At 40.4% G+C, this 17,449-nt stretch overlaps 1 protein-coding gene across 1 annotated transcript in view; it reads right to left on the bottom strand.

The window, feature by feature from the left end:
• The window catches only part of LOC109915773 (semaphorin-4D-like), a 255,376-nt gene that overhangs the window by 70,346 nt on the left and 167,581 nt on the right, over positions 1-17,449 (bottom strand). Inside the window, exons 10-13 of the mRNA XM_048620562.1 lie at positions 12,516-12,672; positions 11,451-11,673; positions 4,890-5,002; positions 713-885 (exon numbers count right to left, since the gene is read on the bottom strand). Of these exons, the coding sequence (XP_048476519.1) occupies positions 713-885; positions 4,890-5,002; positions 11,451-11,673; positions 12,516-12,672 (666 nt within the window). The remainder of the gene's footprint in view (positions 1-712; positions 886-4,889; positions 5,003-11,450; positions 11,674-12,515; positions 12,673-17,449) is intronic.

Here is a 17,449-nt window from a genome sequence, read left to right as displayed (position 1 = left end):
CGTCTGTGAAGCAGTTTATTATTGAATGTAACTGTAGTGTGAGGTCAATAAGCCAGGCTTTGATCATGCATACTGAGCGTTTGTGCAGCAGCAATGAAAACTTCTCTTAGCAATGAAAAGGTAGGTTCAAGTAGATTCAAATCCATAGGAGCAGCTTAAGGTTGAGAAAAAAAAAATCAACCATGCAAAAAAAAAGGATTTTTGGTTAGAAGAAGATAAGAAGCAATTGCATCCTAAACACACACTAAAAATCCATTATGAAAAGGAGCAAAAAGATAGTGCATAATCCACCGGTCTCTCCTCATTCAAAAATCACTTAACTCAAATGATTTTTCAATGCTATCAACTCTCATTTTGCAACATAATTTTGGTTATTAGATTTTTTTAAGTCAATAAAGTCTATGAAACAACGTTGATTTATAATCAACTAGGTGGTGATTCTGGGATAGATGACATTGAATGTTAGATAACCTGTATTTCAAATATACCAAGGCCTGAATCTTTCAGCAGTAGGCAAGTAATAAGGTGTCTCTGAGTTTGCCATATGGCATACTACTTCACTAATTTTGCTAGATGATAATAATGTCATACAAAGGTTGCATTGCAGGACAATGGTAAACATTAAAAACTGAACACTGACACCTTAGGAAATCCCATGAGATGGTAACATAGCTATACAAATTTAAATACATTTTGTGCGAAATACACGGACCTCTTATCGGTATAATTTTCCGTAATCCAGGCACAGATTTTGCTTCCAGTGTTCCAGGCACAATAGGGATCTCTTGCCAAAATGCAATCCATGCAGGTTTTATACTTTTCACAAAAAGCAACAGGGGCTTGAACAACACCAGAATGAGACCCTGCATAAAGATACTTTTTGTCCTACAAGTGAAAAAGTCAAACATTAATTGATAATGAATAAACAGATTAAATTAAAGTTGTGCTTTTAAGCTGCAGGAAGTGAGTATGAATACTATCCAAAACAATCATACTACAAGTTGCTGACAAAGAGCAAAGTAATATGAAATGTTAAAAATCGAAATCAAAATGTCTCGGCAAAATTTCTAGTCCTGAAGAGATCTCTGAAATGTAATAAATCAATGATGTTCAACACAAAGAACCCGAATTAAAGGAGGCGAGAGGAGAAAGATTTAAAATGGACAGGACGGGCAACTTTGTTTTACATTGAGGGTGGTTTGTGTTTGGAATGAACTGCCAGAGAAAGTGGCGGATACAGGTGTAATTACCACGTTTAAAAGACATTTGGGTAAGTACGTGAATAGGAAAGGTTTGGAGGTATTTGGGCCAAGCGCAGGCAGGGTGGACTAGTTTAGTTTGGGAGCATGGTTGACATCGACTGGTTGGACCAAAGGGTCTGTTTCAATGTTCTGTGACTCTACAGTTCTATTTCTGCCCTAAATATTAAGTTAGCACTTGACCAACTATCCAGGAGCTGTTGTAAAACTGAATGGGAATAAAATAAAAAACCTCCATTGGCTGAGTCATGTTCAGGATAGAGCAAGATGACTGTGGCTGTTGCAGGTCAACCATGACAGCTCCACAAAATCACTGCAGAAGTTCCTTAGGGTTCTGTCCTATGTCCACCTACTGCTTCATCAATGAACTTCCCTTTAATTACTTCACAGTGCCCAGTCCCATTTGCAACTCCTCAGTTAAAGCAGATCATGCCTATGTGCAGCAAGACTTGGAGAATAAGCAGGATCAGAGATTTATATAGTCCATGTGCTATGCCATGTCACATGATCTAAGAAATAACTATCCCCAAACTGATAGAGAATTTAGTTATTCTGTCTGGATTTTTAACAGCAATAGCATCTTTGATGCAGTCAACAACATCCACGGGATCACCCTGAATCAAAAATGGAATTGGACAAGCAATATAAAATATGATAAGATATGACTCACTTCCCAACCTTCTTGCTGTTTAGAAGGCACAAACCAGGAGGGTGATGGACATCTATCCATGTCTGAATAAGTGAAGCCACAACAACACTCAACAAGCTCCACATGATCCAAGGCAAAGAAGTTTGCTCAATTTGGGGCTCATTCACCACCTTAACAATCACCCACCAAACCAATGTATACATGGCTTCAATACACTACGAACCGAAACAGGTAGGCAATGTTCCTTTAAAACCTCTCAGACTCACAACATCTATTGTCCAGAAGAATAAATTTATTGAGCACATGCAAGCACTATCACGCAAAAGTTCCATTCTAAGTCACACTGATTAGGAAATATATCACTGTTTGATTGACATCACTGGGTCAAAATGCTTAACATTTTAGAAGTACCTACACCACAAGGGCTGCTACAGTTCAAAAAGGCACCTCAATACTCACTTCTCAACGATCATTTAGGATGGAAAATAAATGCCAGCCTATTTAGGAACACTCACATCACATTAATAAATAAAATAAAATGGAAAAAGTGGGATTGAGGATCCCACTGCAAATAGGGATATGCAAAGAATTCTCAGACTTGGAATGGCTATGCCCCTGTCATGATCTCTACTGCAGATGTCATTCATATCCAACACAACTGCATTGAGACTTGCCACATTAAAAGGAGGGAAAAATACACACGGGAAAGAACAGGCAAATGTAATGACCTCCAGCCATCATTGGGTGAAAAGTGTGCTACAGTGCACCCAAGCTAACATTCTCTTGAATTCAACAGTTTGAGAAAAACTGAAAAGCTTCACAAATTATAATGAACAATTTTAAGAGACAAAATAGATATAATAGCATTTCTTACTGGAACTGCAACAACTCTCATGTTGCTGACAGTAATGCAGAAAGAAAAACAGAGGACCAGTTTTATGCAATGTGGGATTCAGAGATTTCAACACAAGTACAGTATGCAAGGAATGCTAATACAGGGCCAGCAATACAGAAGTCCTGAACTGAAATCCTGACATAGCAAGTTATGAAACTTGATGCACAAAATCAGGCAATTTGTAGCATCAGAAAAGTAACTGCCTGATTGTTAAAAAAGACCAACTAGGTCATCAATGTTCTTTACAGAAGGGTAGCTGTCATTGTTTCTGCATTTGGCCATATGTGCTGTCAGTCTCAAAGATGTGGATGACTCTCAATGTTTTGTTAGCAATTGGGCTTGTGTAATGTCAACCACATTCCAAAAATAAATATGAAACAGAAAGAGGAAGCACTTAAATTTGAAAGAAAAATTCTAATCCAATGACAGCTTCCTGGCTGGTTCCATTGGTCAGAATTATAATAGGGTCCTGGTTCACAACTGGCTGTGATCTGAAAGACTTCAGTGAAGCACAAATCTATGTCCTTTGGCCAGCACTAAAGGTAGGTAGATTTACTATTCTCTATCCTTTTCTCAATATTGTAAAGCTTGAATGCCAAGATTTTCCTAATAGCAGTCATAACATGGCAGGATATTAATTCCCATCTTTTAGAACAGATCGTCAGGATACCCCAATAGTTCAACATGTACATTGCATTGTACTACAACGATCAGTAAATTTTCAGGTTTGACCACAAGCCTACACTAAATTAGTTGATTTCAACTGAGATGATGGTGTGAACACTATAAATGTCCACAAAATGCTGGTGATATGGAAAACAGGTTTTGATTTGGATGCAATAGTTCAATGAAATAAACAATCCATCAATATTCACTACATGACATATTCCTGAAAAAGAGCAATTTGGGGCTTCGTACTGAAGGGATATCGGTAAAATGATCATAAAATCACACTCTTGTCATGAGTCACCAGTTTTAGAAATGCAGAGAATTGGAAGTGTTGGGAAAGAATGAGTCGAAAAAAGATGAGGCACGTCTTAAAAATTAAAATAAGAACTGGGCCATTCAGGAGTGAAGTCAGTAAGCAATTCTTCTTAAAGAAAAGGTAGAGGTTGTCTGCACATCTTTTTGAAATGACACCCTCACAGTAATTGGTGAGCCTAGGTCAATGAACATTTCAAATGGTGAATGATTGATTTCTGTTAGACAAGTATTTTCTTAATAGACCATAATTGGGGCTGCACGGTAGCTCAGTGGTTAGCACTGCTGCCTCACAGCGCCAGGGACCTGGGTTTGATTCCACCCTCAGGTGACTGTCTGTGTGGAGTTTGCACACTCTCCCCGTGTCTGCATTGGTTTTCTCCAGGTGCTCCGGTTTCCTCCCACAGTCCAAGGGTGGATTGGTTATGCTAAATTGCCCATAGTGTTCAGGGATGTGTAGATTAGGTGGGTTTATAGGGGGATGGGTCTGGGTGGGATGCTCTGAGGTTTGGTGTGGACTTTTTGGGCCAAAGGGCCTGTTTCCACACTGTAGGGATTCTGATTCTATGTAATGGAGAAAAGTGGAGTTTCTCAATAGTGGTCCAGCTGAAAGTGACAGGGAAACATGATATGAATATGTTCAATGAAAGTTTCATCCAAAAAAAAAGTCCACACCGAACCTCAGAGCATCCCACCCAGACCCATCCCCCTAATCTACACATCCCTGAACACTATGGGCAATTTAGCATAACCAATCCACCCTTGGACTGTGGAAGGAAACCGGAGCACCTGGAGAAAACCAATGCAGACACGGGGAGAGTGTGCAAACTCCACACAGACAGTCGCCCGAGGGTAGAATTGAACCCAGGTCCCTGGCGCTGTGAGGCAGCAGTGCTAACCGCTGAGCTACCATGCAGCCCCAATTATGGTCTATTAAGAAAATACTTGTCTAACAGAAATCAATCATTCACCATGCAACACAGCACCATAATTATGCTCTTAAACAAGGAACTCGGGTTCTTCACTGTGCCAGATTACCTTCACTAACTTACATGATTGTCGGAGGAATATAAAAAATGAAGTATAAAAAATGAAGTACACCTACCTCTTTGGACAAGAGTAATGTCTGCACAGGCTCAGAGTCAGGGAAAATCTGGAGTTCTTCAATTATATGCATTTCATTATCATAGTTAATTGCTTTGTGCAATAAGCCTTTATCTGAAAAACAAACGTATGTTTTAGAATATCCATTTTACCATCTGTAAACAAAACCTTGCATTTTAACTATTGCAGCATTAGAATTAGCACACTATGTATCCCTCTGTATTCTTGGCCTTTTAAAAAAAATCACTGCAGTTTCTTTTGTCCAGGTCCACTCAGGAGTTGGGGGAGGCTGGGTAGCAACATTAATTAATCCTCTCTGGGTTAGCATTTTTCCAGTTTACTACATTAGTACTACAGTTCATAAACAATTATTTTGTAGATTACTTCAAGTCATTGAGGTCATGAAAAGTGTTAATCTAATCCTTTAGATTTGTAAAAAGGAAAAGATCAGCAAGGACAAATGTGGGATCATTGTAGATGGAAACAGGAAATTTGTATGAGCAGCGAAATTCAAAAAATAAAAGTTTGTACCTGCCTTGATGAAGATACAGAAAATCTTCCAGAAATACTAGCAAACTAAGGCACTTGTAAAAATGTGGCAATGAAAGAAATTACCATTAATAAAGCAGTACTCCAAATGTTAACTGGATTGAAAGTTGTTGAATCCCTTGGCTCAGATGTTGATAGAATCACAGAATCCCTACAGTGAAGATCAAGCCATTTGGCCCATCGAGTCTGCACTAATAATCCGAACAGCATCCCACCTAGACCCTCTTTCCACTTTATCCCCATAACCCCACATTAACCATAGCTAACGCCTCCAGCCTACACATCCCTGGATACAATGGGGCAATTTAGTATGGCCAATCCACCTAACCAGCGTATCTTTGGACTACAGGAGAAACCAGATTACCTGGCAGAAACCCACACAGACACTGGGAGAATGTGCAAACTCCACAGATAGTTGCCCAAGGTTGATATCAAGCCTGGGTCCTGGCGCTCTGAGGTAGTGGTGCTAATGACTGTGCCACCCATGATGGAGGTGTTCATTGCAATATGGATGCATTGGTGGTTAGCTTTCAAAATCCTATAGATTCTGTAAAAGGCCCTGTCGACTGGAAAGTAAAAATTGTAACTCCACGATTTAAGAAGGAGAGAAATGGAGAACTAAAAAGACTTGCTAATTAGATGTCAGTATCAGGGAAAATATTAGAAAGAATTACAACAGATACGATAACCTGACACTTACAAAGTAACAATATGATTGGGAGGAGTCAACATAGATTAAGAAGGGAATTTTTCAAAGATTTTATTTGCAACCTAAAGCAGAACAAGTTTATGAGATATATTTGCATTTGAAGGTGACTTTTGATTAGGGGCCACACAAAGTCATTAAACAATTTAAACTTTTATTTATGCCTCAGGATTATTGGCTGGACCAATCTTCCTGTTAAACATAATGCATAAATAACATTCTTTTCAGGGAGTCATGTCTTAGAATCCTTACAGTGTGGAAAGAGGCCATTCGGCCCAACAAGTTCACACCAACCCTCCGAAGAGCATCCTACCTAGACCTATCCCCTTACCAGATCCCTGTAATCCTGCATTTCCCATGACTAATGCACATAACCTACATATCCCTGAACACTATGGGCAATTTAGCACGGCCAATTCCCCCAAATCGGAGCACAAGGCAGAAACCCACACAGACACAGGGAGATGTGCAAACTCCACACAGACAGTCGTCCGAGGACCATGCCACTACAGCAATCAAGCCATTACTAGTTCAAGCCATAACTGGGCTTTTTGGCTTGCTTCTCTCTCAATGTTGGCAAAACAAAAGAACAGATCATTGACTTCAGGAAGAAAGGACGAGGACATGTCCCCACCTACATCAATAGAGTGGAGGTGGAGAGGGTTGAGTGTGTCAAGTTCCTAGAGGTGACAATAACTGCCAATCTGTCCTGGACTGATCATGTAGATGCAACAGTCAAGGTGGCACTACAATGCTTCTTCTTCCAGAGGTGGCGTAGGAAAGTTGGCATATTCATAAGGGCCTTCACCAAATTCGATAGATTCACCACAGAAAGCATTCTATTCAGGTGCATAATGGCCTGGTACAGCAACTGCTCTACCCAGGATTGTAAGAAACTGCAAAGCATTGTGTGCACAGCCCAAGCCATTATGAAAGCCAACCTTCCATCCATGGACTCCATTTATACTTCTTGCTGCCACAGAAAGGAGGCCAAAGACACCTCCCACATTGGTAATGCTCTCTTCCAACCTCTTCCGTCAGGCAGGAGACACAGAAGCTTGAATACATGCACTACAGGTTCATGAATAGCTTCTTCCCTGCTGTTATTAGGCTGTTGAATGGACCTCTCCAATTTCAAATCTAATGTTGATCTTGCTCTGTGCACCTCCTGTGCAGCTCTAACCTTGTATGCCTCACTCTGTCTAAGCACCCAAAACTTTTCACTGTACTTAGGTACATGTGACTACAATAAATGAATTTTTAAAAAAAATCAAAATACTCTGGGAAGCTCATGTAGAAACCTGTCTTAAAGCGTGTAAATGGATAATAGTGAGATCTATTTCTTAACCAGCACCAACAGCAATAATGTCAGTGATGACAGAGAAATTGGTTTTTCATTTATTCAGATTCTAGTTCAATTGGCATTTCAACTTCTATCGTGTAAACTATGGTTCTATGGTTAACTTGGCTGAATGCTCAAGTGTTTCTTTAAAGCACAGCAATAGGTCAAAATTTATCTTGCTCTCCAATAAAACCGTATATTCTGCAATATTTTTGCACCGATTAAGGTAATATTTTTCATTATTTGAGGAGAAACACGAAATTAAAATACAACATTTACAACAGAAACCCTAGATCGTCCAGAAGGATGGGCAGCGACAAAGACGAATTTGAAACTGAATTAACTGTTACTTGAATAGCTTAGTGAGTAAATATGAACATTATTCAATCCCAGATGATTTTAGAGAGGTGATAAGGAACTATTATTCATCTAAAGATAAGAAAACTAAATTTTTCTATGCATCATCCAATGCCTTTTTTGGTCACTACCCATGGCTTCCTGTAATTTCCGTTGTCTATAGTTTACACCGACGCCCCACAACGATGCGTACTCAGCCCCCTTCGGTACTCCGAGCACCCACAACTGTGTAGCCAAATTCTGTAAGAACACCATCTACAAGTTTGCTGGTGACACCACTGTGGTAGTTAGGATATCAAACAATGATGAGTCAGAATACAGGAAGGGGATACAGTGCTTGGTGTCACAGTGCAATGATAACAATCTCTCTCTCAATGTCAGCAAAACAAATGAACTGACATTGACTTCAGAAAGAAAGGAGGAGGACATACCCCTATCTACATCAACAGAGCTGAGGTAGAGAGGGTCAAGAGTATTAAGTTCCTGGGAGTGACGATAATTAACAATTTGCCCTGGACCTGCCACGTAGATATGACGGTCAAGAAGGCACAATGATGCCTCAAGAAATTCGACATGTCCATAAGGACCCTCACCAACTGATACAGATGTATCACAGAAAGCATTCTATCTGGGTGCATAATGGCTTGGTACTGAAACTGCTCTGCTGAGGACCATAAGAAACTACAGAAAGTTGTATGCATAGCCCAGACCACCACGGAAGCCAACCTCCCGTCTATGGTCTCCATTTACACTTCTCGTTCCACAGAAAGGCTGCCAACATCATCAAAGACCCCTTCCACCCGAGTAATGCTCTCTTCATCAGGCAGAAGATTCAGAAGCTTGAATACTTGAACCTGTTGGTGCATGAACAACTTCGTCCTTGCTGTTGTTAGACAGCTGAATGGACTCTCTAACTTCAAACAATGTTGATCTTGTTAGTGTTGATCTTGCTTTGCGAATCTCTTGTGCAGTTGTAACTGTATGCCTCATTCCAAGCACCCTATTATCCGTACATCCCTGTTTGCTATGATCTGCCTGTACTGCTTGCAAAACAAAACTTTTCACCATATTTAGCTACACGTGACTGCAATAAATAAAGAGATAACCTTATTTGCAAATTTATGAGCCTAACAGTAACAAAATAAACTTTAAAAAAAAAAGCAATCACAAATTAATTCACATTAAGTTGGTAGCATTGTCACAAGACCGAATGGTAATATTGGAGCGATGCAAATTTGACACCAAGAAGAGATCAGTTTTCAGTTTTTTTTTTAAATGGGAGAACTAGGGTTTTCAAAAAGGAATTTCAGAACTTTGAAGGCTAGAATGGGCAAGCACAGAACTCAACTTGAGCTGTTCAATTCAGATTTTAAAAGCTGGAAGTAGAGGCACTGGCACACATCAGGGAGAGGAAAGTTACCTGGACAATTTATCCCAAAAAAGCAGACAACTCTCAGGACTGTGTTTGCTCAGGTGTCAGGGAAAGGAGGATGCGACTTTGCATGAGCTGGAATAGTGAGCCGGAAGCAGGTTTGCAGGAATTCAGCCTTTTCAAATGCCCAACAGCAATTCGTTCAGCTTGTTTGAATGAGATTGAGGCCCATTAGGTGGATAAGATAACTGGGTTTGGCACTGTGGTACAGAAAGCCAATCAAGTCAGAGAAACAAAAAGGAATGCAGTAGTAGTAAAGCCAGAGGGTTTAATACCATTCACTATAGCCTGTAGTATCTGCCCAGTGCCAGTGTTTGGGACATTTGCTCAGGGCTCAAGAGGAATTTACAATGGAAGGGGGAGGATCCAGTACCCTTGTATCAACAACATAGGCAAGACCAGGACAGAGGTTCTGCATAGTCAGTATGAGAGGCTGGACAGCAAATTAAGAATCAGAACCTCAAAACGGTTATAATCTGTGGAGTACTGCCGGAGTCACCTGCAAAGTGGCATAAGGAAAAAAGAAATTCAAGTGTGGTTTAAAGACTGGTGCAACAGAGATGGGCTCCCATTCATGGGGCATTGGCACCAGTCCTGGCACCATCTGAAGTGTGTGGGGGTTGGTGTTCTTGTGAACCACATATTTGGGAAAGTAAGGAACAAGGAGTCAAATTTGAGAAGTAGTAGGAAATCAGAATACAGTAAAGGCCAGAGAGAAAGCTATTAATATGTGACAGAAAAGGATAAAGACCATAGATCAAACAGTAAGCCAGCAGTTGAGGCTAGAGGTCAAAAGGAATAAAAAGGGCAATACCAAATGCTGCTTAGCTGAATGCACGTAGCATACAAAACAAAGAAAACTAACTGATAGTCATTAATTTCTATTTGCACTATGATCTGATAGCCTTTACAGAGAAATGTTTGCATGATAACGTAGATTAGGACCTGAATATTGAAGACTACATGATAGTTAGGAAGACCGGAAGCTAGGAAAAGGTGAAGGGGTGGGTTTGTTAATTAACAATGGCATTGGCACAATAGAGATGGATGATGTCAGTTCAAGAAATCAGGAAGTAATATGACAGCATATTAAAAACATATAGATTAAAACTCAGATGGTCAAAAGTAATCTAGGATTCATTAATGATTTCATACAGAAGCATCCGTAGGTAGCCGCAACCATAATGTGAATTTTACTTTCAAGTTTAAGGGAGAGAAGAGTGGGTTTATGAAAACAATGATAGCTAAAGAGTGAACTGGTAACTTAGGCTAACAAATAGGTTAATAAAGATGCAATAGCAATCACTTTACTTCTAATATTTTAGAACAAAAGAAAGAATTCCAAAAGGAGGACCCACCACCCATAATTGACTAAAAAAAGTAAAAGCCAGGTATCAAACTTGAAAATTACAAACAATAAGGAAAATAGATACCGAGCAAATTGCTGGATCTATGAGCCGAAAAGCCCTCGAATCCTGGAATTTATCCTATGGTTTTAAAAGAAGTGAGTGAGTGAGATAGTTGAATCATTGGTTTTAATTTTCCAAAATTCCACACATTTGGGTAAGGCACCAATAAATTGGAAAACAGCAACTATAACTTCTTCATTCAAAAAGGAAATGACATGTTAAACTAACTGCTTTCCGTCAGTCATTTGGAAGATGTTAGAAATTATTATTAAAAACGCTATTGTAAGGGGATTAAAAAACCTTGATAATCAGGCAGAGTCAACATGGTTTTGTTGAAGGGAAGTGATGTTTAAACAATTAATTGGAGTTCTCTGAGGAAGTAAAGTGCTGTAGATAAAGGGGAACTGGTAGATATACTGTACTAGGATTTCCAGAAGGTAATTGATAAGGTATCACATCAAAGGTAATTATGGAAAATAAAAGCAAATAACAACTAAAAGGATAGTGGGTAACATGAGCATGGGTAGAAGATTGGGTAAGTACAGGAAACAGTGTTGGCATAAACGGGTCATTTTCTAGTTGGCAAGATGTTACAAGTAATGTGCCAGAGGGATCAGAGCTGGGGCCTCAACATTTTACAATTTATAAAAATGACATACAATATGGTTGCTAAATTTCCTAATGACCAATTTATGCCAAAACTGTTTCCTGTCCTTAACATAGCATGTAAGTGATTCCCTGTACTAAAAATTGCTACAAAAACCTACCTGTACCCACAAACATGACATCATAGAGGTTGTTATCAAGTGCCCTAACTCTGTCCACAACAATCTGTATATAGTTTGTATTCTTCTTCACCAATTTTGGTCTATTTCCTATAGGATTCACTGGGTCTGCCATCAGAGGGTGATCCTTCACAAACTGAAGAGTTTTGTCAGGTAACATCAGTGAGCTGTTGATATTCAAAGCTCTCGCTTCATTGTTTATACACTAGAAAAGGGATAAAGAATTTGAATAATGAAAATTACACTCACACCCAGTATTCAAACAAGCACAACTTACTTTTCAATTCAGTGAGAAGTCAGCAGAGTTGACTAGTACTTTCTGGGCTCCCAGCCAATGAAATGTTTAAAAAATGGTTTTAACATTAGAATATTTTATTTCCCGACATTGCATTCCCGTAATTTTTGGTAAAGCATCCACTTTAGAGATACATCTATATTAGCAACCAAACAATATCAAAGTATCAAAGAAAAACTGAAAGAACTGCAAATGCTTTAAATCAGGATCAGAAATAGAAGTTGCTGGAAAAGCTCAGCAGGTGTGGCAGTATCTGTGAAGAAAAAAAAAAATCAGAGTTAACGTTTCAGGTCCAGTGGCCCTTCCCTAATTCTGACGAAGAATCACCGGACCTGAAATATTAACTCTGGTTTTTTTTCTTCACAGATGCTGCCAGACCTGCTGAATTTTTACAGCAACTTCTGTTTTTGTTCCTAATATCAAAGTATCCATTGCCTGCACATAATTATGAATTAGTTATATTGTTGATCCCTTCAGAACAGTGTTAACGAGGTTTCACCAGCAAATCCAGCTTTTCGTAGGCTGCAGAATTCATAAGCCGAGAACTTTTTAAGAAGTTCTACATCCAAATAACCAAGCCACACAAATCACCATTAAACTGGATTTAGAAAGATTTAAACCAGCAAATTGTAAATTCATGGTCATTATTGACGAAGAATAGGTGATCTAAAAATGGTCATATCAAACTAGCAGACTTTGAATTTCACTTAAAAGAACCAAAAAATGATAACAGAATGGTTCTAAATACTTACTGAGCCAGGGCGAGGTTTTGGAACTTGTCCATTGTATCTGACCCATTTTACATGGGACTGTTCAAATGTAGCACTCTGCATATATTTCCCTTTAGAGAAAACATCTTCCACAGTGGACATGTTAAAGGCACAGACTGCTGATACTTCCAAATTACTCCTGACAAGGTCATAAAGACACATTTTATTATAAGATTATAAAGGTAGTCTGCATCTAACATCGCTTGATTTAATGACATTCCCTTCAGATGTTGCTTTATTTTTAAGACCTTCTCCTTAGAGTTACGTTAGTTTTTTGTATTACTACTGTGCTGGAATACATTAGCAATTCTGATTTTATGTCATGTGTTCCGTGTTACTGAATCAATATCTTCAGACATCAGGACCCAATCAGTGCCTTGAGAACTTAGTTACTTACTGTGTTCCCTCTTCCCATGCTTCTCAATTGCTGCATTTTCAAACTAAGGTTTTAAAACTCCAGATTTGTTTACACTACCAACAGCCACTCCAAAGGGAACATAATTTACTCATCTAAATAATTGTATATATTTGCACATTTTAGCCAATGGAAGAATGAGAAAGGGGAGAGAGCATGAGACAATGTTAAAGTCTGAATTTATAAAAAAAAATACACTATTTGATATAACCCAGTGATTTAATTTATTCTGCAAAATATTTTAGCTAGGAACAGTGTTAAACACAAAGTACAGTATTTCAACTTCTACATCAGGCATTTTCTTGCAAAGAAAAACAAAAGGAACACAAAAAAATCCAAAGAACTCCAGATACTGGAAATCAGAAACAAAATCAGAAACTGTTGGAATTTCTGCAGGTCTGGCAGGATCTATTGACAGAAAGCAGAGTTAATGTTTTTATTAATAAAGGAACTCGATTCCAGTTTTAACATAGGTTTCTATGGGAATACACAATTCACTGAAAGCAGCAATTGTAGGTAAAGAAGAAATAGGAACAGGAGCAGAATATTCGGCTCCTGCTTTGCCATTCAATTCTCAGTAATTAAACCAGAAATCTAACTCAGAGCTACTTGTACCTATACTGTACAATATTTTAGATATAGTTTTCCAATGTCACAATCATTGATCCAGATTCACACTTTCAAACTTTTGCATAACTCTAAACAAAAAAGAAGCCAGAATCTGATGTACACTTCTCCGGTCTTTAACTGGTGTCAAGATTTCATTTGGAGTAATTCTCCATTTCTAATTCTGACTTCAGAACTGTTATGTATAAAGTTAGGTGTGTGTTGCTCTTTTAGAGAGCATGTCAGGTGACCCAGAGGCAGGAACTAGAAAATGCAATATAAAAACTGACTGTGGAGTTGAAACACCTACAATAAAGTATTCCCTGTTCAAGTTTATCCTCTGTCTACCTTGTGTTCTATTTATGGTTCTAGTGAACAATAAACATAGCAACTGAGGAAGAGTGTGGCATCTGGCCCACAAACTGTGCCAACACTGTTTTTTCTTGTTGGAAGGAAGGATGTTGCCCATATTTGAAAACAGCATGGGATTGTGGAATAACGTCGAGGGAGTGGTCATAAGGGGACTCAGGCCACAGTCAACGGGCAAAGAGGGGAGCACTCACCCAGGAGCTTACTGAAGTTGACATGGAGAAAGCTTGCTAGAGTACATGGACAAATGCCGGGAGACACAACCATGCTAACAGTTGGTGAGGGAGGGACTGGGCAGAGGGAATTCACCAAAGGGGTCTCAGGCTGCAAACAGCTACTAGAATTGAATGGGAGAAAAAATTCCTGCTGGGGGGAAACAAACTGGGGGGCCAATTTGGAGTGATGGGATGTTTGATGAGGAGATAAAAAATTGGATTCTGTGCACCAAACAATTTAATGTGTATTTATAAGGAAAGTGGCTGAAGACATAATGGTACTATTTTTCTTGAGTACCATTGGAAGCGAGACCTTCATGATTCTAAGGAGTCTGGTGCCACTACAGAAACCAGAGAAGAAGACATATCAAGAACTTCATGAAGTGCTGGGGAGTTTTGCGCCAAAGCCACTGACTATCTTGGCACATTGTGGTTTTTATAAGTGGGTACAGCATGAAGGACAGTCCATTGGCCAATTTGTGGTCACCTGAAATAAGCTGGCAGAACATTGCGAATTTGGAAACTACTAACAAGGAGAGACCTGGATTTTAAGGCTTTCAAAATTGCTACCTCAATGGATTTGGCTGCTGGTGAAGCTACCCAGTTGAATGATAACATCCTGGTACATAATGTAGTGGAAAATCAATAGAGCGCAGTACCAGCCGTAGAATGCCACCGATGTGACAAGAGTGGCCACAAAGAATGAACATGTTGGACTTGAGAAGCCCAGGTATAAACAAGTGAGCCACTTGGTCTGAAATTGCCGGCTACAACTCAAACAAGAGAAAGGGTGCCTAAAGACAATTCAGAGGACAAGACATAAAGGTACATGCCGCCAGCCAGGGAGTTACCAGACAGCTGGGTTTGCAGGAGAAGCAGAAGGCCCAGAGTCAGCAGAGTTTTGGTTGAACAACCTGTTGGTGCAGACTGAAGCTGATTGTTTCTGGGTCCTTCCCAAATTAGAGGGGAAGACTGTAAAGAAGAAAATGGATATGGGTGCAATGGTGTCTCTGATTCCTGAACCAATATATAGGAAAAAGTTAAAGGCACTGCTATTGAAGCCTATCAAGATTACACTGTGGACATACACGGAAAAAGTGGTACCACTGAAGGGCTATGAACTGGTGAACATACAACTAAAGGGACCAGTGCGGAACTGCCTCTGTATTTTGCAAAAGGCAATTACCCCGCATTACTTGGATGCTCCTGGTTATAGAAATTCAACTTAAATTGGGGCATGGTTAAGAGGCTTGCAGACTTAAAAAAAAGAGTTTGCAAGCGATTTTGGCAGAAAGATGTCTTCAAGGGAATACTGTGGAAAATGAAAAGGAGTAGAAATTAAGCTTTGCTTGAAGCAGGAGACTCTTCCAAGGCGTTTGAAGGCGCGACCAGTACCATATGGCATACAGCAGAGGCAGAACTGGAATGGCTGGTGAACCGGGGACAATTAGAGCCAGCAACTACCTGTGAATGGGGAACTCCAATTGTTCCTGTCTTAAAAACAGATGCTGCAGTGAAGATGTGTAGAGATGTTAACATCACAGTCAACCCAGCCCTGCGTGCAGATCAATACTCACTTCCACTCATTGATGGTGTGGGGGAAAACAATTATCAAAAAAGGATCCTTGCAGGCATGGGCCGTGAAGGAGTCCCAGCCGTCAATGATGATAGTGACACACTGGGAACTGTTCCACTACAAGTGACTTCCTTCTGGCATCACATCAGCACCAGGTCTATCTCCAGAGCAAATTTTGAGTGGATTGCCATGTTTATCTAGATGACATCTTACTTACTGGATCCTCTGAAGTGCAGCATTTGAAAAACCTAGAAGAAAATACTAAAAAAAAGTTGCAAGAACAAGGTCTATAAGCAAAAGGAGAGGAATGCAAGTTTTTTAAAAGACTCCACAGAGTACCTGTGCCTCAATCAATGATGAGGGACTACACAAGGCACCCATGAAGGTGGAGGCTATCATGAAGGCTCCTAGACCAGAGAATGTGTTTCAACTGAGATTGTTCTTGAAACTTGTAAATTGTTATAGCAAGTTTGTGTCTGATCTGGCAACCATACTAAATCCCCTGTAACAGGTGCTGAGGAAAGGGCGGCTGTGCAATGCACCCAGGAATGTAAGAAGGCTTGCCAGGAAGTGAAGCAAGCTCTAAAGAGGTATGTTCACTCATTTTGACCTGAAGTTGCCATTGCAGTTGGTGGACAATTCCTCGCCTTATGTGGTTGGGGCTGTACTGTCACACATCTTGCCAAAGGAAGAGGAAAGGCCCATTGTGTTTGTATCAAGGTCACTAACAAAGATGGAGGAGAAGGATGCCCAAATGGAAAAAATAAAGATTGGGCACAGCGTTTGGTGTTAAGAAGTTCACTCATTTCCTTTACGCAGGCACATTGTGTTGCTGACAGACCGCAGGCCACTAACCTTAATTTTTGGCCCATATACTGGGATACCATCAATGACTGCAGCACGCCTGCCGAGATCAGCACTGGCTCTGTCAGTCTACTCATACAAAATCAGATACTGACAGTGAAAGAAGCAGATGTTTTGTCAAGGTTACCATTTCCAGGAAAAATGGATGTTCCCGATAGGAACCTGAAATTTATGTACTTTTCTGAGGAAATCAAGGAACCTATGCCAGCAACAAGGTGCAGAGCTGGATGAACACAGCAGGCCAAGCAGCATCATAGGAGCAGAAAGGCTGACGTTTTGGGCCTAGACCCTTCATCAGATATGGGGGAGGGGAAGGGGGTTCTGAAATAAATAGGGAGAGAGGGGAAGGCAGATAGAAGATGGATAGAGGAGAGGATAGGTGGAGAGGAAACAGACAGGTCGAAGAGGCGGGGATGGAGCCAGTAAAGGCGAGTGTAGGTGGGGAGGTAGGGAGGGGATAGGTCAGTCCAGGGAGGACAGACAGGTCAAGGGGGCGGGATGAGGTTAGTAGGTAGGAGATGGGGGTGCGGCTTGAAGTGGGAGGAGGGGATAGGTGGGAGGAAGAACAGATTAGGGAGGCGGGGACGAGCTGGGCTGGTTTTGGGATGCGGTAGGGGGAGGGGAGATTTTGAAGCTTGTGAAATCCACATTGATACCAATGGGCTGCAGGGTTCCCAAGCGGAATATGAGTTGCTGTTCCTGCAACCTTCGGGTGGCATCGTTGTGGCACTGCAGGAGGCCCAGGATGGACATGTCATCTGAGGAATGGGAGGGGGAGTTGAAATGGTTCGCGACTGGGAGGTGCAGTTGTTTATTGCGAACCGAGCGTAGGTGTTCTGCAAAGCGGTCCCCGAGCCTCCGCTTGGTTTCT

The sequence above is a fragment of the Rhincodon typus genome, chromosome 3 (assembly GCF_021869965.1).
Source record: "Rhincodon typus isolate 14 chromosome 3, sRhiTyp1.1, whole genome shotgun sequence".
NCBI classification, from domain to species: Eukaryota; Metazoa; Chordata; class Chondrichthyes; order Orectolobiformes; family Rhincodontidae; genus Rhincodon; species Rhincodon typus.
This window is presented reverse-complemented; position numbering and strand designations above follow the sequence as displayed.